Source organism: Gouania willdenowi, chromosome 6, assembly GCF_900634775.1.
Source record: "Gouania willdenowi chromosome 6, fGouWil2.1, whole genome shotgun sequence".
NCBI lineage: Eukaryota > Metazoa > Chordata > Actinopteri > Blenniiformes > Gobiesocidae > Gouania > Gouania willdenowi.
Genome location: NC_041049.1, coordinates 29050074 through 29077215, shown reverse-complemented (window position 1 = coordinate 29077215; position 27142 = coordinate 29050074). Strand labels below are relative to the sequence as shown.

General features: G+C 37.1%; 1 protein-coding gene across 1 annotated transcript in view; it reads right to left on the bottom strand.

The window, feature by feature from the left end:
- frmd5a (FERM domain containing 5a) overlaps positions 1-27142 on the bottom strand; it is a 92141-nt gene that overhangs the window by 16051 nt on the left and 48948 nt on the right. The window contains exons 2-10 of the mRNA XM_028451087.1: positions 21549-21653; positions 15628-15670; positions 12226-12304; positions 6959-7056; positions 3763-3886; positions 2667-2754; positions 2485-2573; positions 844-907; positions 657-739 (exon numbers count right to left, since the gene is read on the bottom strand). Coding sequence (XP_028306888.1) covers positions 657-739; positions 844-907; positions 2485-2573; positions 2667-2754; positions 3763-3886; positions 6959-7056; positions 12226-12304; positions 15628-15670; positions 21549-21653 — 773 coding nt within the window. The remainder of the gene's footprint in view (positions 1-656; positions 740-843; positions 908-2484; positions 2574-2666; positions 2755-3762; positions 3887-6958; positions 7057-12225; positions 12305-15627; positions 15671-21548; positions 21654-27142) is intronic.

Below are 27142 nucleotides of genomic sequence, written 5' to 3'. Positions count from 1 at the left end.
GCGTTAATATTCTATAATCTCACAAATTTAAGCATTAACACTCATCAATTCCAGTGTTCCTTCCTTCCTGTTTTTGGTCTGATTTATGGATTTCGATCATTCATATTTTAAAAGAATTATTCCTCAATTGTGACATAAATCTGCGTGGTTTCTCTGTGATTGTGATTGGTTTGATGCTGTAATCTCCGCCCCTGTCACTGGGGTGTACACGTAGCCAGGCTGAAATCCCCTGGCTTAAGTGAACGTGTTGATAAAATGCTTCATAGGACAGAGGCTGTCTAACAGATAATGTTTGGTTACGTGAAGCCCGCTAATGGAGAGATATCCCGAATATACTTATCCAGCTTCATAGTAGAGACCCCAGAAGGGCAATTTATCTACATCGAGAAGCATCTCTCAGCCTTCATCATCCTGACTCATTACCAGGCCTGTGTTCACCTTTCCTGAGCTGAATACATTCATTTATCATGCCTGAGACAGGGGAGCCATATCTCAGCAGGAGAGTTCCCATGACAGCTTACACTTCTTTATTAAAGGTCGCACACACACTTCCTTCTCCTGCTGATAAACGACCTGGAGCAGAGGCCGTCTCAGGTCACAGGGAGGCTCTGCTCCCCTCAGCACCATGCACCACATCACAACACCATTACACTCACTTATAGAAAGCTTGATGCTCCACGCCGCACTTCCAAAGGTGCTTACATGCCTCCGGTGTGGGTGCAAAGTACGTCAAGATGATCTTATTGTCCTGCATGTTAAAATGGAACGAAGAAGTGCAGGACCATTAAATCCTCTGGGACACACATTGCTACACATTTCTGCACCAACAGTTCACGCGCTCACCTCCTTCTGATTTGCATATACGTGAAAAGTCTTGCCTTCAAACTTGAGTTTGGTCACCTCGTTCCTGTGCAGGACACAGCATGGCAGTCGTTACACACAACACAGACAGAAAGCCACAATCTGTTTAAATATTCATACAAGCACATACAGCTTTGACTAATCACATGGTTGATAGTATTCCCTGTGGAACAGGCAATGAGAAGGAAAAGAAAGTCGACACATGAGGACGTTATAGACAACAATGTAGAATATGGGTCTGATTTCAGGATGGGAACACAAAACACAGCATCCACTCCACTGTTCACTCACAACTAATCAATAAACTATCTTTTCCTATCTCAGCCTTCACTGCTGATATCTGCTGCAGAAAGCTGTTCTATACAAACAGAGCACCTGTAACACGTGGCTGACACGGTGATCTATGGGTGGGCAGAGGGAGAGTCTGGTTTTAGAATCGATCGAGACAACAGTGACAACAACCACCTAATCACACTGGCAACTGTCGCAACAGCAGCAACAAAAGAAACAAGAGATACAAAGAAATACAAAAGTTAATAGATCTGTTTGATTTCTAATATTTTGGGATAATTTTGTTCACACAGTTTCCATTTAACCTTGTTTTAAATTAGATGATTTAGCTGCTTATAGTTAGTGTAGAGAAGATGAATTAATTTTGAAATAAATGAATGAATCGGCCAACACTAACTCTAAAGCAAAGATGGACAATAATACAGGAAAGAACAAAGGGTGTTTTGTATTTTTGTTGTTGGTTGTGTTTTCTTATAACATTCAGTACATTTTTGTGTTTTTCTGGTGTTTTGTATATTTTTCTCTCCTATAGTGTTTGTGTTGTTTTGTGTTTTTGTGTAGTAATTTTTTGTGTGTATTTTTCTCTTATTCTCTTTTTATAAAATCCAAAGTGACATACATGAGCAGTTAGGGTTAAGGGACTTGCTCAACATCCCATAGTGATGATTCAGGTTGGATTTGAACCTGTGACCCTCTGACTACCACTTCCTTAACTGTTTTTCTGTAGTTTTGTAAAAAAAAAAATAAAAAAATCAGTTATTTTTGGTGTATTATTGTGTGTTTCTGAAGTCATTTTTTGATGTCTTTGTTTACTTTGCGGCCTGCATCATCTTAGACTGCGTGCCACATGTGGCCCCTTGGCCACCAGTTGCTTATGTTTGCTGTGAATGTCTATTTGCCGTGGCTGCTTACTGGAGGTAAGCTTTGCATTGCAGCACATATGTTTGCATTTTCTCCCTGAGTGAGTGTGGGATTTCCATTTGATTCATGGGCTAGATTTGGAAACTCATTTGTGTGGAATGTGCGCATTCTCACTTTGCTTGTGTGGTGATAAAGGATTTAATAATCTGTCCTTCTTAATAAGTAAGCTTACAATTTCCCTTTTTATGGATTTAATGACAGCAGAATGTCTTCTAAAGCGTTTCTGCAAAAGAGGATCATTTACTTCCTCTCAGCTGTTCTCAAAAAACCTGTGCTGAGATCATAACTAACCACCCATACAGATGCTCATTCAGGTTAGGGTTTGCAACGTGTATACCTCGCTGTGTCATAACAATAAGCACAATTCACAAGCTGAAGTCCAACACACACACAGCAGCACACTGGGCTCACCATTTGAGAAAATGAACTCTCTTGTTTCCCTGAAGCACCACAAAACCAAAGGGTGTGAAGGCGAGAAAGGCCGGGTTCCCAGACACATCCTGAGGCACACAGAATCCATTTTAAAACACGTCAGACACACACTTAAAGGTTGACAGGCTGTAAGTAGGGCAGAGAAAAAAACAACAGCCCACCTTGCACGGATGAGGGTCCACACCATATGTCTCCAACATCTGGGCTTTCTGTAGGAAGTTCCTCTCTGATGTTTCAGGCGTCTGTCCTCTGAGGACAGAGGTAAATGCACAAGTTTAAAGAAAAAATACACAAAATAAAGGCAAAATTACACAAATTTAGTGTAAAATATACAAAATGACAACAAAAACACACTAAATGACAGAAAAATACACAGAATGACAGAAAAATACACAAAATGACTGTAAAATTTACAAATGACAGAAAAACACACAAAATGACAGAAAAACACACAAAATGACAGAAAAACACACAAAATGATGGAAAAATACACAAAATTATTGTAAAATGTACAAATGACAGAAAAAAATTACTCAATGAGTGAAATATGTACATAATAACAAAAAATACACAAAATAAGTGTAAACTGCAGAAAATAACACAAATAGAGCAAAAAGAGTGTAGAATAAATAAAAACATACAAAAAATGACAAAAAAAACAACACAATGATAACAAAAATATACAAAATGACAACTAATGCACAAAATGACATAAAAACATTTTTTTTTTAGAAAAAAACAACAAACATACAAAATGACTCCAAAAATACACAAAACCATGTGTTTTGTGTGTAACACAGACAAATAAAGTCCACTAGTGGGCAGCAGAGTTTCACAATGATTTTTTTTTTTTTACTCCTGCAATCATGAAATAAAATTTTGTTGATACAATTAAATTTGTCTTCCCTGCTGTTTGCTTTGGCCAACAGATATGTAACTTATAGATGTGTTTAGTGACTCATTAGAAACTATGAAGGTGTTAGTAAATAGCAGGACAAGTAAGTAAAAGAAGAAGTACAGCTTACAACAAACGCCCACCCTGCTCCATCCATAAGAGTGATAAATGTCAGTTTTCCAGTCCATCACTTGTGAGATAAAATATAATTTACTATCTGACTGATTTGTATGAGGCTGTAAGATAAGCTCCCCGCCTGCTTTTTGATGCCATTCACTTTAATACCCAGTGATAGATAATCTGGCCAGCAGCATCACAGACAGCATGCTTGTTTGTCTGCACTCGTTTCATTGCATTCTTACATCAGCACTGTTTTGTGTATTTCTGCAATCCGGCGCTCCAGCCTCTCCGAGTGTTTGGGGAAAAACTGGAATTTGGAGCTGTAGCCTTCAGGATGCTTCCCCGGGTCATAATCACCAATCTCAGCTGGAGGAAAACACAAGAACATCCAAATCCAGGTCAAAATAAGACGATCGCTCATCCATCACAGCAGCCTGATGCTGCTGTGTCTGAGCGAGGAGGAGCTGACCATGCAGGACATCTTTAATTCATAACCTCCTCTCACAGAGGAAGACCAGTCGCTCCAAACAAGGTGGCTTTCTGTGGCATCTCAAGTGTTCTGCTGCTGCAAAAGCTTCCAAGTGAGTCAGTCTCAGCAAATGAAGACACTGTGACCTCACAGCACATCTAATCAAAGGACCAGATTCACCAACTTTAAGTTTATAAGAGCCTGTAAATTCATCTTAAAGAACCTTTTTAGAAGCAGGATGTGTTGGATGTCAAACGCAGGTTGACGACTTTTTACGTGTAGATAGGTTACTTTGTTACTGAAGCTGGGACTATGGTTATTAATGGTTATTTAATCAATTACCTGTTTAACTAAATGAATTAATTTGATCAGAGATGTGCAACTTTAATCACAGCGGGATCACAAATATGTAAATGTGTCTGATCTGAGGGTCACATGATCAACATTCATGTTAGCATTTAGAATATTGACCAAAGTGAGCATTAACACAGGAAACAACAAAGGGTTTATGTGTGTGTGTTTTTTATTCATTTTGTGTATTTTTGTTGTCATTGTGTATATTTTGTCAATTTTTCTCTTATCTTATATATTTTCTGATATTGCTTTGTGTGTTTTTGTCATATATTCAAGTTTTGAGTGTTTTTATTCTCGTAAATTTTTTTCTTATTTTCTTTTTTTGTATTTTTCTTGTCATTGTGTAAATTATTCTCTTATTAGCAGCCGTAGCTGCCAGGAACCTATCTGAGTGTTCTTCTTCTTTTTCCGAGGAAATCCTACTTCTCATGAGCGAACAATCACAACATTTTGCACAAAGGTCCAGTCCTATCCCAGAATGCCTCAGCTGCAAAAACAGGCCAATAATCCAAAAGGTGGAACTACTACAAATAGTCTAAATTAACACTAGGGATGTAACAATTCACTCAACTCCTGATACGATTCGATTCTCTCACGATTTATTTTAAAAAATGGGACTGTACACAAATGACTGAAAAATATTCCTTAGAAAATACTGTACTATTTTCCTTTTATTTTTCATGATCAAAAAAATCCCTTGATAAACTATTCGAAACAATGCAATTTAATTAAAAATAAATCTTGAATGAAATAAAATAAAGGAATAATACAAATGAAGAAGAAGCCTATTAATTTAAATTCTGGTTCTATAGTAACCAATGCAAAACTGCATAATAGTTCTTTTTCTTTTTAAAAGTGCAACTGAAAATGTATTTTGTGCCTTAACAATTGGACTTTAAAAAAAAAAACAGTCATTGAACTGATTTACGTCAGATATTTATTTAGACTAGCAGAGGGCACTGGTAATCCAGTGGTCGGTTGGCATGCAGATTCTTGCAGTGAAGAAGAGATGCTATGCTAGCAGACAGAGCTAATAGAAAAACGTGACTTTTACAGATATTCTGGTAATATTACAGATATTCATTCGGTGCTAAAGGGGTAATGAATCATTTATGAACATGTTTAAGAGTATACGGCAGCCAAAAAGAAAGTAGTAGCAGATTCTGCCCGCCGCGTACACTGCTGGACAAGAGAAGGGATAAATATATAGCGCCCTCTGCTGTTTAAAAAAGTACTGCGATTCAAGTATCGATGTCAACCGTGATACCTATAAAACGATTTTTAACTGCCTTACGATTAATCGTTACATCTCTAATTAAAACATTTTGAAAATCCACAACAAATCATCCATATTTAAGTAATAAATAAATGTAGCCTCAACACTAAAGAAACCTTTGTATATTTAAACCTATTGCATTTTATGAAGTCCATTACTCTGTTTTTATCAAAACAGTCTGAAGATGTCCTACACACATCATCTATTCCGCACAGATTTGTGATTAATCAAAAATTTAGCCTACAGTGCATTAAAGTGTTTGACTGTAAACGGTGATGAAAACATATACTAAAAAATGTAGAGTCATGGGAGATGATGTTAGGAAAATTTCAAAATTTTATCTCAAAAACTAAATTTTGTACAGCATTTTGAATTTTTTCTCTCTTGTGAACAATTGGATCAAACATTTTTAAACATCAGCTTTTCACTTACGGAGCCAATAACTCATTGTTAAAAACAAATGACTAACATATCCATGCTGTCTAGATACACTATGTGTATTTATGTATTAATAAGTCTGCCTTTAAACGCTAACAGCTGCTGTCTTGCTCACAGGTGACTGGCTTAGTCAATTAGTGAAGCGACAGGTGACGTTTCCATGTGCAAATTATCTCAGTGGAATCATGAAATAGTTGTGGATTCATGATGTGTACGACTTATTGACTAATCATTGCAGCTGTAGAATCTCTATAATGAGAGAAGTTTTAAACATATGTACCACAGAGTTGTCTCCTGTTAATAAACTCTGACGTAGAGCATCGTCTTTTTTTCATGTTTTTTATCAAGGGGTTGAGGGTTCAATCCCAAGTCTGTACTTGTCTCTGTGTCAAAGTGTCATTGTGTAAAACGTTGCTCCAAATGGTGGATTAGTGCCTTGCATATCAGCTCTGTCCCCTTGCTGTGTGAATATGTGAGAGTGAGGTGATATCGTAAAGTGCTTTAGAATTCCTTGGTCATAAAATCCCATAAAAATAAAGTTCATTTTATCATTTGAACAGAATTGCCTAAAATTGCCTTGCCCCGACCATAGCTGCACAGCAGCTATAAATTTGTATATTTTTTATGCCGTTTTGTGTGTTTTTGATGTAGATTATTTTTGTTGTCATTTTGTGTTTTTGGGGTCATTTTACTGTATATTTCTCATGATGTAGTGTATCTATCTTTCATATTGTATGGACCATAAGTTGCCCATGTCTGCTCTAACCTCTAGTTTCCATGCTATCAGGTAGATTACACAGGCTGTGTGTGCATGTGTGAGGTGCACAACAGGGTGCAGTGAAACAGAGGATGAGAGCTCAGTGAGTGCTACAAGTCGCTTCCATCTGTCACTTTGAATCACCTTGAAGGATGTGGGCAGCCAGCATGGCTGCATCAGAGGTTTTACAGAGCAGCCGGCCGTGGTAGAGGTCTCTCTTTATTTGCAGGAAGACGAGATATCTGCAGAAGATGAAAAACAAAGCTTTCGTCAGATATTCTCCATAGAGCTTTAAGCAGCCATGGCGCAGTGATATTGTGTCGTCCAATAATCAAAGGGTTGGCGGTTTGAATCCTGGTCTGTCCCAGTTATTGTTGTTGTGTCCTTGGGCAAGGCACTTGACCCACATTGCCTTGTATGAATGGGTATGAATGTTGGTGGTTGTAGGCATGAATTGGCAGCCACGCTTCTGTTAGTATGCTCCAGGGCAGCTGTGGCTACAATGTAGCTTATCACCACTGCTATAACTGATGTGAATGAATATTGCAGTGATTCCCAATATTTTTTGGATTGGGACCCCATTTTGATAGCACAAACTTCTGGGAACCCCAAAGACGTTTTTTTTTTTTATTGTAATTTTTATTTATGTTTATTATACTGTGTTACAGCCAGGATTAGTTTTTACACTTACTGCATTGTATTGGAAATAATTATACAATTAAGATAGTGAAACTATAGAATACATCTGTTTAAGATTGCGTGTTGTTATCATTTAGAAAATAATAATAATGAAAAATGTATATATATATTAGTATTTTAATGTTTTCTGTTTTATTTTTTAAATAAATTAACAGATATTTCAGGCAACCCCATTTAACTTCCAGGTGACCCCAACCAAAGGTTAAAAAACACTGGAATAATGGTTTCTGTAACGTGCTTTGAGTCCTGTGTAGTAGGGCTGTGTATTACCTGGCATCTGGCAATACGATTCGTATCCTGATAAATAGGTCACGATATGATAGAATACAATATATCCCGATATTAAAGTATAAGGCGATTATTGCTATTTTATTTTTTTTTAATATGACTTAGGAAACAACTAATCTGTAAATTTTTACACCTTCATGAAAACATATACGTATGAAATATATTTTATTGGCATATTTTACACTCAAAACATTGGCTTTAACATGCCATGTGCCCACAACTTAAAATAAAAAAATAACATACAATCTACCTGTGGCTTTTAAACAAACTTTGACTTTAGTGCAACTTAATCAGAATCAGAATCAGAATCAAAATCAACTTTATTGACCAAGTAATGTATTGAATACACACAAAGAATTTGTCTTGGTGAACTGTGCTCTCTCTGATAGTGTAAACATTAAACATTAAATAATAACAATCAACTAGAATAAAGAAAAATAAATAAAAAAGAAGTGTAACTTAAATATAAAGAGTAGTTAGACTAATATGTGCAAACTAAAAAAAATAAGATAATAATAATAATAGTAATAATAATAATAATAATAATAATAATAATAATAATAATAATAATAATAATAATAATAATAATAATAATAATGAAATGAAATAAAAATACAATAATAATAATACGATAATAGTGCAGTAGTGCATTGATGAGTAGTGCAGGTGAACATTTAAATGAAAATATTATGTCCATGAACATTCTCAGTGACAGGTTGATCCAGGGTTGTTATGTTTAGTTCCATGGTTAACTGAGGTATATGCCTAGAACAACAAATAAATGCAGAAAGTTAGTACTTTCTTTTTAGATGTTATTGAAAAAACACAAGCTGCTCATTTTGCCCAGCTTTCAGCACTTCTTTGTGCAGTTACAATGTCTCCTGCAGTGGAAAAGACCTTCCTGGTTAAATAAAGGTAAAATATATATATATATATATAAATCGATATGGATGCATTTTGAATCAATCCGAGAATTGCGCAACGTAATATATATCGCCAAATCGATTTTTTCCAACACCCCTAAATCCAAGCCATTATTATTATTAGCTGGAATAACATTCACATTTCCTTGTGGAAACAGAAAGAAGGAGGCAGTACAACACACTTGCTGTATGCTGATCTCCTGTTTCACTTCAGTGCTTTGAATATTTCTTTCTGATTGAACTGGAGTGAGCCTTTGTTTGGAGTGAAGGAGTGAAGGAGTGAAGGAGTGAAGGAAAGCCCTGAGGGGAAATAAGCTCCTGATCCTGTGCTTTCTCTTCTTAAGCCTCCAGTCTGATTTTACAGTCCTGAAGTAAAAACCTAATGAGACCGTTTGTAGCAAAGCCATAATAATGACAATGCTGATGATGGTCATTAGTGTCGTCATCATTAGTGCAATTTGTACAGTTAGCGGTGAGCATGGTAGAGAACATGAAACTGTCAGACAGAAGTGCTAATGATGCTACTATCATATAGAGACATGCATTAAAATGCTGCTTCCATGTCTAACACACACATAGAGCCATTATGGAGAGCAGCCTAAGGACGGAAAACAGAGATACTTTTATCTTTAAGGAGGAGACGGAAGCCAGACATAAGGTTAACAACTTTCTTCCCTCAATCGTGTAACATTTTAAGAAAAATACAGCAATACTATTATATTTCAGAAAATATTCCTTCTCCACACTGTAGTGTATGTAGTAGTGCTTCCTGAAGAGAGTTCCTTAGTTCAATGTCTGAAAAACAATATGTAAACTCAGCTCAAAAAGGATTTAAACCCACAACCTTTCAGCTGAACCCACTCTAACCCTAGCACTGCAAAAAGAGTAGCATGTCAATTATTCATAGGATTTTTATTCACAAGAGATTAACCAGACATGCTATTAAAAGCATTACCCGGAATAAATCGTATTGCTTTTCTCTTAACATCAGTGCAATGTCAACTAATACATCCAGCATTTTCTTTTCTTCTTATTGTCATCATGGACATAATGAATATTTGAAATACTCAACAGTAGTTTTACATTATATCAGTTTCTCCTCTGTTTTCAAGAGTTTTTCATATTCTGTAACCATCAAGATGCAGCTGCTGTGATGATTGATCTGCTTCAAACATCCATCCATCCATCCATCTTCGATCACTTATCCGTAATCGGGTCACGGGGACAGCATCCTTAGCAGGGAAGCCCAGATTTTCTTCTTGACCAGCCGAAAGACAGGGTCTCTCCAGCGTGTCCTGGGTCTTCCTCGAAGTCTCCTTTTGGAGGGACATGCCCTGAACGCCTCAGAGACGTCCGGGGGGGCATCCTACTCAGGTGCCCGAGCCACCTCATCTGGCTCTTCTCAATGCGGAGGAGCAGCGGCTCTACTCCAAGCCCCTCCCGGATGACTGAGCTTCTCACCCTATCTCTACGGTTCCAGCCACCCTATGGAGGAAACTCATTTTGGCCGCTCGTACCTGCGATCTTGTTCTTTTGGTCATGACCTAAAGCTCATGACCATAGGTGAGGGTAGGATCGTAGATCGACCTGTAAATCGTAAGCTTCGCCTTTTCGCTCAGCTTCCTCCTAACCATGATGGATCGATGCAGAGTCTACATCACTGCAGATGCTGCACCAATCTTGCTCCATCCTTCCCTCACTTGTGAACAAGACCCAGAGGTACTTGAACTCCTCAACTTGTGGCAGGATCTCATCCCCAACCCGGAGAATGCACTCCACTTTTTTTCGGTCGAGAACCATGAACCTGGATTTACTGCTTCAAACATTTGAAAAAAAATCAGCTTTCACGTCCTCTAATTAGCAGAGCAGGTCTCATATCTAGGGACTGATCATAGAAAATAGGTGAAAAACATGGATTCTGAAACTTTATTCTTTATTCATTTAAAATCAGGCCCCAATATGACATGGAAATACCTCACATGAATGTTTTGGAACATATGACTCAATGTCTAGCAAGTGTAGCAAATGGACAACATGTCAAATTTAACCCCTGCTATGTAATCACACAGCTGTGCTGGATTTTGTGTAAAATTTGAGGGTGATTCCTCGAGGGTGGTTGGTGGGTCTTGTTCACGAGTGAGGGAAGGATGGGGCAAGAAATCAACAGGCAGATTGGTGCAGAGTCTGCAGTGATGCAGAGTCTGCATCTATCTGTCGTGGTGAAGAGGAAGCTGAGCCAAACGGCAAAGCTCTCAATTTACCGGTCGGTCTACGTTCCTGCGCTCACCTATGGTCATGAGCTTTGGGTCATGTCTGAAAGAAAAAGGTTGAGGGTACAAGCAGCCAAAATGAGCTTCCTTTGTAGGGCGGCTGGGCTCTCCCTTAGAGATAGAGTGAAAAGCTCAGGTATCTGAGAGGGGCTCGGAGTAGATACACTTCTCCTATACACATCAAGAAGAGTAAGATCAGATGGCTTAGGCACCTGATTAGGATGCACCCCAGACGCAGTGTGAAGTGTTCGAGGAAGACCCAGCTGGGCTGGGAAGAGCTGGACAAAGTGGCCAGGGTGATGGAAGTCTGGGCCTTTCTGCTAAGGATAGATAATATTACACATTTTCATGGTTTTTTTCCTATAAAAAGCGAGGCTGTGGGTCGAGCAAGTGTAAATGCACGTCAAACTCCTCGTGACATAATCTCATATTATTTCATCGTAACCCTTCCGGCTTCCATGAGTCATCTGAAGCATATGAATATAAAATGAGTAACAGTAGATGACTATTCAGGAAGTTTAATAGCAGTAAAGTTATCTAAATAGGGAAAGACCATAAAAGGGAAATTAAAATGGGTAAACTCTGAAATGGAATTGAGGAAATCTTGAAACGGACGATGAGAATCCCGACATGTGACTCCTTCTGTATCATCTCCGACCAGGCTCTCCTACATACATCATACCATCCATCACTGCCATTCCCCTCCTCCACTGGCTTCCTCTCACTCTCGCTTCAATAAAGACCCTCTGACATCTCCTCAGCCACTTTGTTCATCATCTACACTGCACACATTTCATCCCATTCAGTGGTGGTGGGAGGTCAATCCACTGACCTCATGTTTTACAGATGTTAATGAAAGTGTCATGAGATGAGAATTTTTTTTGGCATTCATTCAACAAAAGTTTAATGCTGCTGGGTTGTTGTTGTTTTTTTATATACAGCGCTGCTCCTTTTTGTAATATTTAACACAATATTTTAAACAGTGAAGTACACGGAGGGTTTAATTATAAAAGGTTATAAATACTGTAACTGTTTGGAGAGATAATCCTTTCCTCTGTCACTACATTTGAAAGCACAATGTGCACAACAGCCTGAATAAAACAAACATGATGACAACAATAGCACTGCCTGCAACAAAAGAAATCAGCTTTTGCGACTGAAACTAAAGGAAAACCTGAGCTGAGGAGTGAAGCAGAAAGACAACATTAAGATCTACATCACGACGACTTACCGAGTGATCTCCTCCTTCAGAGCTGCAGGGTCAGGAGGGTAGAACTTTACCCGCAGACACAGGGTGAACGGAGGCTGGGCTGGAAGAGCAGGAGGACATTTGTGAACTTTTTCATGTTCAATGTCACAATTTTTATAATAAAAATTACAAAATATTTCATGAGATTAATCAGTTTTAAGGTTACCTCAAAGCTGCTAGAGATGAGATATATATGTATTTTATTTATCAGATAAAGACATAGAGGCAGGTTTACTAAGATCTCAAATAAAGGGTGCAGAATATTTTGCATATGAATATTTTGGAGGCACGATTTCCTGATCTGCAGCACCGTATCTACTAAGATTGCATGGCAGCTCAATGCACGTGTAGTCCTAGTTCAGTCCGCCATATTTAAATGAATGTTTAGTGCGTTCAACAGGAAAAATGCAGGAGAGCTGATAAGGTAAAAGTGCAAAACTAAATTTAAATGCTTCATCATTGGGAGTGAAAAGGACCAGATATACTAATGTAATTTTATCCACATTTGTGACGCGCCATGAGAAAAGCAGGAACAACATGGCCAGGGGGCATTTTGAGTTAGGCAACACAGGCGGCTGCCTGGGGTGCCATCTGCTGAAGGGGCGCCAATTTGCATCCGCTCCCAAATAATAATAATAATAATAATAATAATTTAAAAGGTATAATGAACATTAAACACACCCTTTACAATCACTGTAAATGTTTTCTCTTAATACAATACTAATATGAAAAATATGTAACCATAACCACTGACCTTCTGCCCATATTTATGCATATTTTTTATTTACTTTGTTTGATTCTTGTTCTATTCTCAATAATTCTATTGTGATGTTTGCTCATTGTGTTGTTTGGTTTTAAGATTTTTGTTACTGACTAGTAAAACCAAACAGGAAAGTATAAATTTTATTTTAACTTTTGATTGCACTGTTTTGCTTTTTTTTTACATTTTGCACCATTGTTGTTGTTTTTCCTTCAGGACATTTTACTATACCTGTAGGTTTATTGTTTTATAGTGTATTTTTCTAAATTTGAAAAAAAGTTGTATGTTTTTAATGTGTTGCAGAATTGCATTGTTTTTTCTTGATATTAAAAATATTAATATTGTTTACACACTGTGTATAGACTTAAAAAAAAAAACTTTATTTATTTTTATCTATTTATTTGGGGGGTGCGTTGAAGTCCACTCTTGCCAAGGGCACCGAACAATTTAAAGCCAGCCCTGTGTGGCTAGCACTATGTTAGCTGTTTAAATTCCACACCCCCAAACACAGCCGTAAAACAAGCTGTTTTTAAAGACAAAGTTTATCATTTTAAAACCTTTGATACTGTTCTATGAAGCAAAAAGTGATTTCTCTATAACTGAAACTGGCATATTGTGCAAAAAGACATTTGTTTCTCTCATGCTGACTTGTTCCTGGGTTTCTCACAGCGCGTCACAGTTATCACTTCCCTCCTACCCTCCACACATCAGCTACTGGTCATAATAATAATGAGGTCAAAGCTGTCTCTGGTCTGGTGCTGTATCGTGCCACGCTCAGAGGGCACACTGGCAGCTTCTAGTGATGTTTCTGATGACACTCATCAGTGTCACACTGGTCGATATTGGTTTAAACCATAGAATCTAATTTTTGCAGTAGAAAGGGAAGGAGAGGGAGGGCACAGCAGGAGGAGATGTGACCACACGGACCTTAAAGTCAATGCAAGACAATGGCTGATGTTAATTTTGGGGTTTACATGAAGAGATCTGAAACTGGCCGATATTGATTGTCTGGCAGAGTGAGGTGATATATACTGGGAACAAACTAGAACATAAATGTGGTCAAATGTGGTCGTATATGGTGTCAAACCAATCACTGTCCTCCTTGTAGGGCTGCTCGATTATAGAAAATAATCCTAATCACGATTATTTTAGTCATAATTGAAATCACGACTCTTCAAACGATTATTTGTCAACCAAAAAGTTATAAATTTTTTGTTCAAAAAAACATAAACATAAATAAAATTCTTCAAACACTATAATAAAGTATTCACTTTTGCACAAAACAAAACACTTCTTGCACATGACGTGTCTTCGCTCTAGGTCTTCATCATCAAACCCAAAGTGTTCCCATAGAAGAGAATTTCACTTGCCACTTGTTTATCAAGTGTTTTTGCTGCGTTTCTCCTACCATGTTTTAGCACCACCAGCAACAACTTTCCTCTTGTTAGCCTGCAGGCTAGCTTTGGCTTTGAGAGGGGCGGGGTGGAGGGGAGGAGCTTGTATGTGCGATTAAACAACTCAAAGTTAGGATCAATAACATGTGTGTGCCAAGCTTTATTATTTGTAAATGTCCGAAATAGTGGGTTTGTTTTATTTAGCGAATAAAATGTATTAAAAAAAAATATATATATATTATTATTTAATTTTTTTTAATAACCGTTTTTTTTCCGATTAAGTTATTTTTTTAATTGTTGGGTGTAATAATCAAAATCGTGATCAAATTTCAACTAATTAAGCAGCCCTACCTCCTTGTCTAGTAAAGAAACACAAGAAATCCCAGTAAGAATGAAGTAAAAACTTCTACGCATCCGTCTACGAGACTCCACATCCCACAATGCATTGAGAGAGTGTTCACAGTGGAGGTCACAACAAACCTTCAGCAATTTCAACCTTCTCCATTTGTTTGTGTGTAAATGATCTTGAATTTGTTTGATCAATGAGGCCAACACTATGTCTTTATCTGGTAAAAAAAATAAAAAATCCAGCAGCTTTAAAACAAATGAGAAAAAGCAAAGCCTTTTAAAAAACACTGTTTTGTGTTAATTGCTCTTTTATTTGCAGATGCATTAATTGGCTCGACAGCAATTATTTATTTCCTTAATTATTATTATTTATTTTACAAAAAGCTATTTCACAGGTGGATGTATTTTTTACTGTGTTTTTTTAATGAAAGTTTTCCTACAAATATATGAACATTGAGTCATTAGTTAATATTTTTGTAATACGACAACTGTCTTCACTTATATTTCAACTACTATTGTTATTTACGTATAAAGTTAAATGTTTTTATTTATTACATCATCATAATATTGAAATGTTAAAATTAATAAACACTTTGCAGCAAATGCAAACAGCTTGTAAATTGCTCATTTCTTCCATGTAAACTGTGTTTAGGTCTTTGTATTATAATATTAAAACAGCACAGTTTTCTTCATACACTTGTATAATTGTAAAAATGTTGTTAAATGTTGCTGCTTTCTTTTAGCAATGACAAATTGAAGCAATATTGTTGTTTGTGTTGTTACCGTATTCACACATGATGAAAGATTATCCAACATTGATATGACGGATTTAATTGCTGTATTCATATAATGACAAACATGTACAGTATGTAAAAGACTTACATTTCATTTGCTTTGCAACTGACTTTGTGAACTCCAGCCAGTGCTGCATTAGAGAGAAAAACAAAAAAGATGAATGCAAATGCACACAACATGCACACCCACAGAATCAGCTCAGACATTCACGGTTAGCTGCAGAAATGATTATATGTTACAAAGCGTTCTTACAGGATTACAACAACAAGGAGGTTTGAACACTGATGTGCTGTAGAGAGAGAGAGAGAGAGAGCCTGAGACTCTGTTGGTAAGGTGAATTTACATTAGCTGCAAAAGCAAAAGTTTGTAGATCCTTCCAAATCCACACCTACTGTACTTTTACTCTTTATTTTGTGATTAACAGGCTGCTGTGGTCTTCACTTCACTTAATGTCTTCACTGGTCAGGTGCCATAGTTCACAGTGGTCTCCTAAAGCTGCTATAATCCATATATTTTTAACTAGATAAAAACCCTAGTGTATGACTCATTGATCAATGAGTCTAACATTTACTCCAAAAACAAAGGAAAAAGGTAGAAAAATGTAGAAGTTTGTTTTCATATATAAAAATTGTGTTTGTTGAAATTTGTGTACCTTGCATCATGGCACGCGGAGTCACAGAGACAGTTTTACTTCATTCTGATATCACAGATAATACCAGAAACAAACTAGAACACAAATGCTGTCAAACAAATCTTCCAGTCTGGTGAAGACAAACCAGAAATCATGGTAAGAATGAAGGAAAAACACTTCTACGTATCCGTCTACGAGACTCCACATCCCACAATGCAATGCGTGAAAATGTCAACAAACAAGGTGGAGTTGAAAACAAACTTTCAAGCGGTAATTTTCAACACTTTGTCATTTTTTTGTAGAAAAAATGACATTTACAGTAATTCTTGAATTGATCTGTGAGTCATACACTATGATTTCATCTAATAAAAACTATCGGGTGTAGCAGGTTTAACTATCCTTGTTTGCAGTAGTAGTCATCCTTTACATGTTTTCTTTCCCTCTGACACAGACACATCCTACAGCATACTAACACCTCCAAACCATTTTGCTGCTACTGTCTAAGTGTGGCTAGTGTCTCTGCACGCTGTGGTGGAAAGCACGAACTTTAGCATCACTGGGAACGGTAGAGTTTGAGACAGTTTTCAAGTCCCAGACTCAGACTGAATGGGTGGAGAACAGCTGATAATTTTATCTATCTTGATTTGGTTCGGTTTGTGTTCACGCACCTTGGCTGCTATGCTACCCACCCACCCACTCTACGTCGTCTTTTACACTTCTTATGTTTGGTCCAAGCCGAGAGCGTTTGTGTTCACAGCGCAGCTCAATCACTCTTACGCACCCTTGTAGATCACCGGACATAATGTTTATTCTAGTCCTCTGTCGGCTTCCTTATTTTAACTTTTTCATTGTGCATCACACTTCCAATAGCTACAGTAGCTCATACTACCAAACGTTAGCTAAGAAGGTTAACACACGTAATCAACCTTTTACTCTGTTTATAAACTTGTTTTAGAACCAGAAACTAGGAGAACTATCATATACCTTCTAATGTACAGTAGCTGTAGGCTTCTGTTTCTACTCAATAATCTACTAATAACAGCAAGAAAGGTCTGTGTCTGTGTGAGGAGCAAATATGACATGTGACATGCGTACAGGTATGTAAGTGTGTGAGTGTATAACGGACCACCATTTAGTTCGGTTACAGTCTGTGTCACGACACCCGTCCATAGCGTGGTAGTGACTGTAGTGTTACGCTCTGAGTCAGATCTAAGTGTTTAGATGTTACCCCCCCCAAAAAAACACACACGCACCAAACGACAACAATAATAGGAAAATGACTCAAACTACACAAAAATAAATATTTATACAAAAAATACACACAACACAACAAAAATGCAAAAAACTACACTAAAAAAATACACAAAATGACTCCAAAATCACACTACAATAGCAACAAAAAAACAATAATTATAAAGAAAGCACAAAAAGACAACAGAAATATACAAAAATACACATAATGACTGCAAAAAAACATACATTACAGAAAATTACACCAAACAAAAAAATATAAAAATAAGTAAAAAAAAAAAACAAAACAACACATTCATCATGCGCATGTCTCATAGCATTAAACCAGAGAAATTGCACACGCTATTTTACTTTGCACCTGCAAATATACCCCTTTATAATGCTACAGTATGTTGTTATTATTATGACCATAATTGACAACTCTACTTAAGCGCCCACTATAGGAATACATACTTCCAACGGGCACTGTACTAGTCTACTAATAAAAGCAAGAAAGGTCTGTGTGCGTGTGTGCGTGTGTGTGTGGAGCGAATATCTCCCCGACGCGGTATGAGTTCGACCTGAAATTTCGCCAACGGCTTCCAAATACCCCAAGTGTGTGCATCTGTTATTTTGGAGTAATTTGGTGTTGCAAAACATTCAAAACGTTCATTTTAAGATTATTGCTCCCACTCGGTATTGAGTGCAGTATTGAGCGCACAACTTCCAGTTCCGAGTCATGACGTCACTGTGTCGCAGTTTGTTTGGGTTTAAAAAAGGTCAATATTAAAAACGTTTTTGTACTGCTAAAAGTTATTTAAGTTAATATTTCATGGTTATTTAAAATTATTGCCATGATCCCAAACTTCTTTTGAGTCACGGACTCCACTTCCTCGTAAATAAAAATTATACTGAATTAATAATCTGTGTTTCTGGCTACCAACATTGTGTTTGGGTGAGGCTTTCTCCTCTTAGTTTTTGGAATTTCTTTTTTTATGTTAACAAGGCTGTATTGTTGTTGTTTAGTTATTTATTCATTATATTTTTTCTCTCTCAGCACCTTTTCAGCTGCTAAATAATACACGCAACTAAAAAGACAATGTAAAAGTGTTTTTGAAAATGAAATCAACAGAGCGTATTTAATCAGTGGTTAATTGAGGTACAGTAGGTGAGCATTAGTGTAAAATAGCAGGACATGATGCCAATGAGCCAATCACAAGCAGCTTCTGCAGGAAGTTAGATATGATCTCCTGTGACCGCAAAAGAGTAATTCAGGTTAAAAAAAAAAAAAAAGTAAACCAATGAAACGGAACCAACTGAGAATCTGAGAATTTAAATTACTAAGTTAGGATGAAAACTAAATAATTTTTTTTTGTCACAAGAATTTTTTTTTTAATTTTATTTGACAGTTAAAAATGAAGCTTCCATGAACTTCCATGTTGAAGACTTGACTGCTAAAAATGTATTTAATGGATTGATTGCTATTTTTGAAGTGTTTAGATACATTCTCCAAGATCAACATTAAATCTTAATACATCTTGTTTGGCCTAAAGTGAATGGTTAAACGAACCACAAACTTATTTTTTGCCCATTTTGATGATTTTATCAGAAGTTTAAATTAATGTATTGCAGTCTGACGACATAAGCTGTAAAAATGTTTTGGCAGGTAGCCAGTGCTTAAAGTAGAAATAAATCCAGACTGATGTTCTTCTTTATTGTTTGTAGACACATTATTTTTGTCGTCTCTAAACCCCTACCCAGCCTCAGCAACAGCCACCAAAATAGTTCTGAGTGACAGTGTAGATAATGCCATTTCAGAAGGGCCTGATTCTAGTCTGCAGGACTACAACATGATCCGAGAACGTGTTAATACTTCATGAATCAAGCAGTGCTGCTACAAGCCTCGGGCCGGAGGAGCCTGACAGGACAGCCTTCAGCCTCAGAGGCAGTGTGAATAAGAGATGCTGAGGAAACACGGATTTTCACTTTGGACCACAATCTTACAACCGGTCTGAAGAAATCTGATTTCTCGACCTTATCATCTCTCCTCCCATATACTGTATACGACAGACCAATTAGAAAGTGTAGTGATTCATTTAATTTAATTTAATTCAATTTAAACAAAACCATCCATCTCGTTTTATGCATTGTTGTGATCATACAGAGAGGAAATCTCAAAAATATGTGTATTGTTATTAAATAAAGAGCATTGGTGAGTTGATAACACAGAGTGATACCATGAAGGAGGAGGATGTCGGGTTGATAAAGGGCATGATCGTAAACTCAGTTTAGAATTTGGCAGGAATTTATGCAGGAGATCAGGTTTTTAGTGGATGTAGAGCCTCCGATTTTCATTGATCATGGATAACGAATGGAAACAGAAATGGCAATATTGTTACTATTATTATTGTTTTAATGCAATTTTTGTCCTAAACATATGGTCAGGGAGTGGGTTAATGTCAATTCTTGCAAAAAATCTGTCATAATACGACAGACTTCACCTTCTAAAGTGGAAATAGCATAGGCGGCACATATATATATATGTTGCTAAATTAGATATTCATCAATTTGGACGATCACTATCAAATAAATACATAAATTAATTAATTAAACCCTCACCCACATGTTTTAGGACAATATCACACTTTTCCAACATATTTTTCTGGACGTCAAATCTCAAACAAAATCCAGCATGATTTCAGCTTGTGCTGGTTTCAGTGAATTTCTACTGCGTATAAATAGGAAATTCCAATAGTTAACTCCAAAAAGACCATATTAAGCATGTTTGGCATGATTTCAGGAAGTTAAATATCCTGTAATGATATCTGAATATGGTAGTGGTGCAAACTCTTTCTGTAGCTTCTCAATACTTTATCAGTGATGAGCGATAATATCATAATAAAGTTTTTAATTATCACTGGTCGATGAGTGCATTTTGCTGAGGGAAAATTAATAAAAAGATTGTAACAGAATAACAAATTAAATACAACGAAATCAAACAGTATACAGTTGGGATGTAACAATTAATCGTTAGGCAGTTAAAAATCGATTCATAGGTATTTTAAACAGCAGAGGGCGCTATATATATATATATATATATATTTATCCTTCTCTTGTCCAAATGCTAAGGCGGCAGGCGGAATCTGCTACTACTTTCTTTCTGGCCGCCTTCTACTCTTAAACATGTTCATAAATAATTCCTTACCCATTTAGCACCGAAAGAATATCTGTAATATTACTTGAATATCTGTAAAAGTCACATTTTTCTATTAGCTCTGTCTGCTAGTATAGCATCTCTTCTTCACTGCACAGAATAGCTGCATCCCAACCGAACACTGGGTTACCAGCGCCCTCTGCTGACTAAATACAGTGCAGACTGTTTTCTTTTTTAAAAGTCCAATTGTTAAGGCACAAAATACATTTTAATTTGCACTTTTAAAAAGAAAAATAACTATTATGCAGTTTTGGATTGTTTACTATAGAACCAGAATTTATATTAATAGGCTTCTTCTTCATTTGTATTATTCCTTTATTTATTTCATTCAAGATTTATTTTTAGTTAAATTGCATTGTTTTGAATAGTTTATCAAGGGATTCTTTTGACAGTGAAAATAAAAGGAAAATAATACAGTATTTTCTAGTTTTTTTTTTCCCAATAAAAATAAAGGAATATTTTTCAATCATCATTTGTCTACAGTCCCATTTTGTAAAATAAATTGTGAGAGAATCGTATCATGAACCCAGTATCATGAATCGAATGGTATCGGGAGTTGAGTGAATCGTTACATCCCTTGTATACAGAGTACATTCTGCATCTTCATGAACAAATATTTTAATTTCGTCATGACAGGACCAAAAAAAAAAAAAGAATCATGTGTACCTTGAATAATTGCTGGGCCCTTTCTGTTTGGTGGTGGATTCTCCAATCATCTTATCACATCAAACTAACACGTGCTTAAATCTTTATGCTTTTTAGCAAATTGTTCTCCTTTCCCTGATAAATCCCACTTACACTAAGTGCAAACCTGTCACTGGTGATCATGTTTTGGCAGCCTGCTGTAACAAACTGTCATTGGTCGTTACTCTAAATACATTGGGACAAAAACATACATGTATGGGCTCTATGTTTACCCACACTAACACTTACCCGCTGTTTGTCAGGGTCCACATATCGGATGCCAAAATAGTCCTTTTCCAGTAGGTTGAGGTGATGGCAAATGAGGTCGAACAGATACTGTCCTTTTGCATCGCGCTGGAAAAAAGCAGAGGAAGAACATTCAGATCTCACACCTACAGCAAAAATAAGACGTGAGCCTCAAAAAAATGCATCCGGGAACAGGAGTCTGAGCTTCAAGAATCGTCCTTGTTGTGTAATCCCATATCTCAGACTTCTTTAATATTAAAACACAGCAAAAAGTCGCCTAAAAAAAGTGGGTGAAATCCGTCACACAGCTAAAAAAAACAAGTAAAAAACAGGACAGATTATTAGAACCAAGTAGAATCACAATACATGAGTTATTACATGATATGATACAATGTTTTAGAGAAGCCAAAAACACACACAAATTCCAGTGTGAAAATAACCATGCTTTTATTTGACTTTACTTACTCTGGGTATGACCTCATGAATTTATGCATTAACTTTTGATGCAGTAACAGTACTGCTTTTGGTCTGGATTATGGATTTCAATTCTTCATATTTCTAAGAATAATTATCTGTTCCTCTATGGTGGTAACATAGAGGAACAGCAAGGTTTTCCGTTTTTGTGATTGGTCAGACATTGCAAACTCCTCTTTTTATGTGAGCACGCTCTGACCCAGATTGGAAAACCCTGGGTTAAGGTAACGTGTTGATAACTGAATCATAACATAGCTGGGTTTAGACCGTCGTGAGACAGGTTAGTTTTACCCTACTGATGATGTGTTGTTGCAATAGTAAGAGCGGAAATGGTCTCTTCTGTGAACAGTTTACAACTGTTGGAGTCGCTGATAACTTACCAATAAACGGGGAGAGATTTGTCACCTTTATAATAAGTGTTGACTAGGCCACTGGGAGTGAGGCCCAAGGACAAGGCAGGTTGACTTGATGATAATGTATCATGTTTTTCTGCAGTCAGTGTCTTCTCCTCGCCCTTCTCTCTCTGCTCTGTTTCAGTTGTTTTGAAGCTGATGATCAGTTCCTGATCTGTGGTTCACGGCTCAACTAGTCTGAGACACTGTGATGTTCTATCTCTCTATCCTGTTCTGTTGGTCCTTCTGTCCACTAACCCCAACCAGTCACAGCAGATGGCTGCCACCTCTGAACCTGGTTCTGCTGGAGATTTCTTCCTGTTAAAAGGGAGTTGTTTCTTCCCACTGTCGCTAAATGCTTGTTCATGTGGATCTTAATGAGTCTTTTCTTTCTTATTATGATTTTAATATTTAAAAAAATAATGAAATTGTGTTCAGAACAACCTAAGAATGTTTGACCAGAGAGACAAGCTTTGATGTAAATTTTCTGTGTTCAAAACAGGGGATGGGACTTAGATAAGCAAACTGCTTCTCTCGTCTCCTTTTTCGGCATGTACAAAAAAAAAAAAAAAAAAAAAAAAAAAAAAAAAAGTGAATGTAACCATGTCGGAAATAAACTGAATAAATAAAAAATAAATAAAATAAAATATTTTGACAAACGCATTGAGATGACTTTGTTGTAAAAGAGGAGTTGAAAAGTCACCAGATTTAGCCGCAAAATCACTGCAAACAGCTCCACAGTCGTACAAATTCACGATGATGCCGGTGGAATTGAAACAGGGAAGGAAGCGGGAAGCATGGTTGATTCCATTCCAGTCTCACAAATTCTACATACTGCAGCTTTAAGTCAACACAGCTAACGGTGAGATATCCTAGATAAGCAAACCCATCTTCATAGTTCAAGCCTACAGAAAAAGAAAGGGAAAAAAATTGTAATTTCTAAATCTTTTTAAAATTGTATTTGATTATTTATTATTTTATTTTATCCATTTATTATTTTATTGATGCTACAGATTACAGACAGAGTGGAGATTGATTAGACTGATACACTTTGTTGCTGTTCCTACTTTTCCGAATGAGGAAACGTTGGAAGTTCTTCATAAGACCAGACTTTCCACCAAACAAACGTAAATGTGTTGTTAGTATGAGAAAAAAAGAGATTTTAACTGTGGCTCGGACAGAAAGAAGTGGCCGATTCAATCTAATGCACATATCATATCTAATAAACCTGGAGAGGAGAATACATGTAAGAGAAACCTGAGTGACTGCATGCAGGTCAGTCGGTTCAATGCAGATTGATGCATTATTTGTTAAAATGGTACATTCCTCCCTCCTGTTCTTTTGGACAAGCTTGATGACAACCCTTCTTTCTTTACTGAAATGATGAATAAACACTGCAGCTTCATTTAAGGCAGACCTTACCATGTTGAGTTATCTTCAATCTGCATTATGGAATCTCAGTAGATCTGCCACATGTGAATGAGTAAATCATCTCCTGATGGCTTGTGAGAGGAGGTCAGCTAAGGTCAAGGGTAACTACCACTCTCAGCTATGTCTATCTCGCTCTTCCTCTGATGCTGAGTGGAAGTGTCGCTGGTTCCACATCCCTCCTCATCATTAATCAGACTGCAGCTAACAGGCACTTCATTACGAGGAAGCTCTGTCAATTCCAGGCGTGTTGCTTAACCTACGAGACACTCTGAGGCCAACTGACACTCTGAGCTGCTCATGAGCATTACTGTATGAAAATTAGGTCCATGGGTGTTTCACTATCTGTCCTTTCATTATTAATGCAGGTAGAGAATACAAAACGATATTCAGCACTTCTACTTGTATAGTTCCTCACTGATTTGAACGAAGATGAAGTCGTTGAAACTTTTAATGTGAAAATCTTCATTGAGCTGTAATGGTAACAAAGCCAGAGAGTCAGAGAGGACATCTGTTCTTTTGTCGTATGGAAAGTGCAAGTTAGTTAGTATTCAACAGCATTCCCATCAGCCCTCCCTCTGAGATCCCAGTTCTCCCAGCACCAACAGCATAGCAGTGTTACTGGCTTACATTTCACTCTAACTGCTGTATACAGAAGAATTATATAAATATACATATATATATATATGTACAATGTAATGTACAATGAGACCCAGTTTACATTTACAACACAATATTTCCAGTGGTTTGGTCAAAGTCAAACCTGAAATCACATTCTCTGGAGACACAAAGTTATCAAATATACTGAGGGACAATTATAGAAAAAACGTAAACAGGAAACTTGAGTAGTATGTGAAACCTGCTGTGACTAAATGCCTCCAATATACAACAAATAGCACAGAATGGATCTAAAGTAGCATTTATCAGCTGTGGTGCACATAACTTTGGGGTTGTTACTTTAAAGCCTAGCAAAATATGAAGCTTTCTAAGGAAATGACTGAAAACTAAGGAGCAGATTTACTAAAGATCTGCGCCTTTAGCAATGTGCGCAAATGTTATTGCGTGCGCTGATAAAAGGTACAAACCCCACGCAATCAAGATCAAGCATCTGTCTAGCACGCAAAATAGCACGCACCATGCATTTAGCACGTTTGCCACTGATGAATATATCATTTGTTGGCGGATCAGCTGTGGGATGCAAAAATATTGGGGGGAGAAAATGTAAATACATTAATGCAGCACAATCAATCAAACTGATCAAACCTGGAACTGTTTGCGGTGCCTGTTTTTGCTCATAAATGTATCACGTCCCAACTCAGAGCTTCACTCACAGTGAAGGCTGCAGTGATGTTACATTACGAGGAGCAAACACATTGGAAAAGAAAGGAAATGAAAAGAATGGAGACTTAATGAAGATGAAACTCTATTGTTTATTAACAGCCAGCTACCTAATGAAAAAGCAGTGTAAACTGTGCGGGGAACAGAAACAGCATCCAACTGGTTTCTGGGCTGACACGGCTTAGCAGGTGGATGGATTGACTCCTGGCCTGAGGTGTAATGAAAAATTAAATAGGCTGTGTGGCATTACTTCCTACTTTTAGACACGTGGGGGTGGGTCTCTGGCTTAGCTGCTCTCCAGGAGCACACCTCTCAGTTTGTTGCGCAGTCATGGCTGAAGATGTCAGAGTGGGTTATCTTTCCATTTTAAAGCTAGCTAGTTGCGGACTGTCACTGAAACTCTAACCCCAGGTTGCTCAGCCTGGATGACCTGGCAGATTTACAGCTTTGCTAAAGGCAGAAAAGACAAAGTGTTATACAATCTGAGCACTAGGGCTGAACAATATGGACCAAAAAATATTTTTCCTCAAAATAGCGATATACAATACAATACAATATACTGTACAATATAAATCTTGATAATTTGATTTCAAATGAAGTCTGACCAGAAACGTACAGGTTGACATTTTCAAGCTATTAACAACATGTAAATAAAAGAAGAAAGGTTACTAAGTTGGAGTGACGAAGGGGTTCTCCTATCTCATGTACCCCCCAAGGCCTCCTTGGGGGGTACATGAGACAAAAAAAGTTTGGAAACATTGCTCTAAGGGACAGCATGTGTGAGTGAGTTCTGTAATGTGGCTTGTTTAAAGGAAGTTCCGGGTTAGAACGCACTCAGCAACCCATCTAACTGTGCTTTTTATTTAGTAGTGAAAACATTCATTCATTCATTCATTCATTTTCAGACCCACTTTATCCTGTTCAGGGTCGTGGGAGTAGTGAAAACAGCGACTGCTAAAACAAGTATTAATATATATACAGCATATCGATAGTCAATATTGTCATTTTTTATATCTCCAAAATAGAAAACTCAATATATCTTGAATTTTAATATATTGCCCAGCTCTACTGAGCACTGGCATTAAATTCATCAGCCCTTCTCCTGGAACAGCCCACACTGCACAGTCTTTGCGTCCTACATCATTAATCTCACCACCTTTAGTACATGTCCAATGACAACATGCAGAGGCAGCATTTCTTTTAATGTGTTCGACCCTGTCACATAAGAATTCTCCCACTTGCACGTTTCCATTCACACACTCATAGAGCTTCTGATTTCCATTTTAAAATTACCCCAGTTTACACATTTACGTTTTGTTTTATTCCCATTTTAGAAAGTGAAGTCTCACATTAGGTCATATTTTGTCCAAGAATTTGTTCCTTCGAAAGAGGAACTATTCTTGAACTGGAGGAATGCTAACAACGTCTGGCAGGGAACAAGGCCAACACGAACAACAATAGAGAGGAGGAGGAATAAAAACAAGACAACACTGACTACAGATGAGAATACACAAGAAAGGACTGTTCAGAACAACTCAAGAATGTTTGACCAGAGAGACATGTAAACCCATGTAAATTTGCGATGGTAAAACAGGGGACGGGACCCAGATAAGCAAACTGCTTCTCTCGTCTCCTTTTTCGGCATGTACAAAAAAAAAAAAAAAATGTACAAAAAAAAAAAGTGAATGTAACCATGTCGGAAATAAACTGAATACATAAAAAATAAATAAAAAATAAAAAGACATTTCCATCTCTCTGACTGATCACCTGTTTACAAAGCATGCATGTGAGGCTGTATTCAGTGTCAGATTGTAATTTCTGCTTGATTCTGCTTAATATATTAATACCAATATTTTCATTTTCATTTCAGGAAGTGAATTATGTATTTTTTTCCTTTTGTGATCAGAGAAAATCTGATTATCTTCATGTCTGTGTTATATGCTTCACCTTTGAAAATGAAACCTA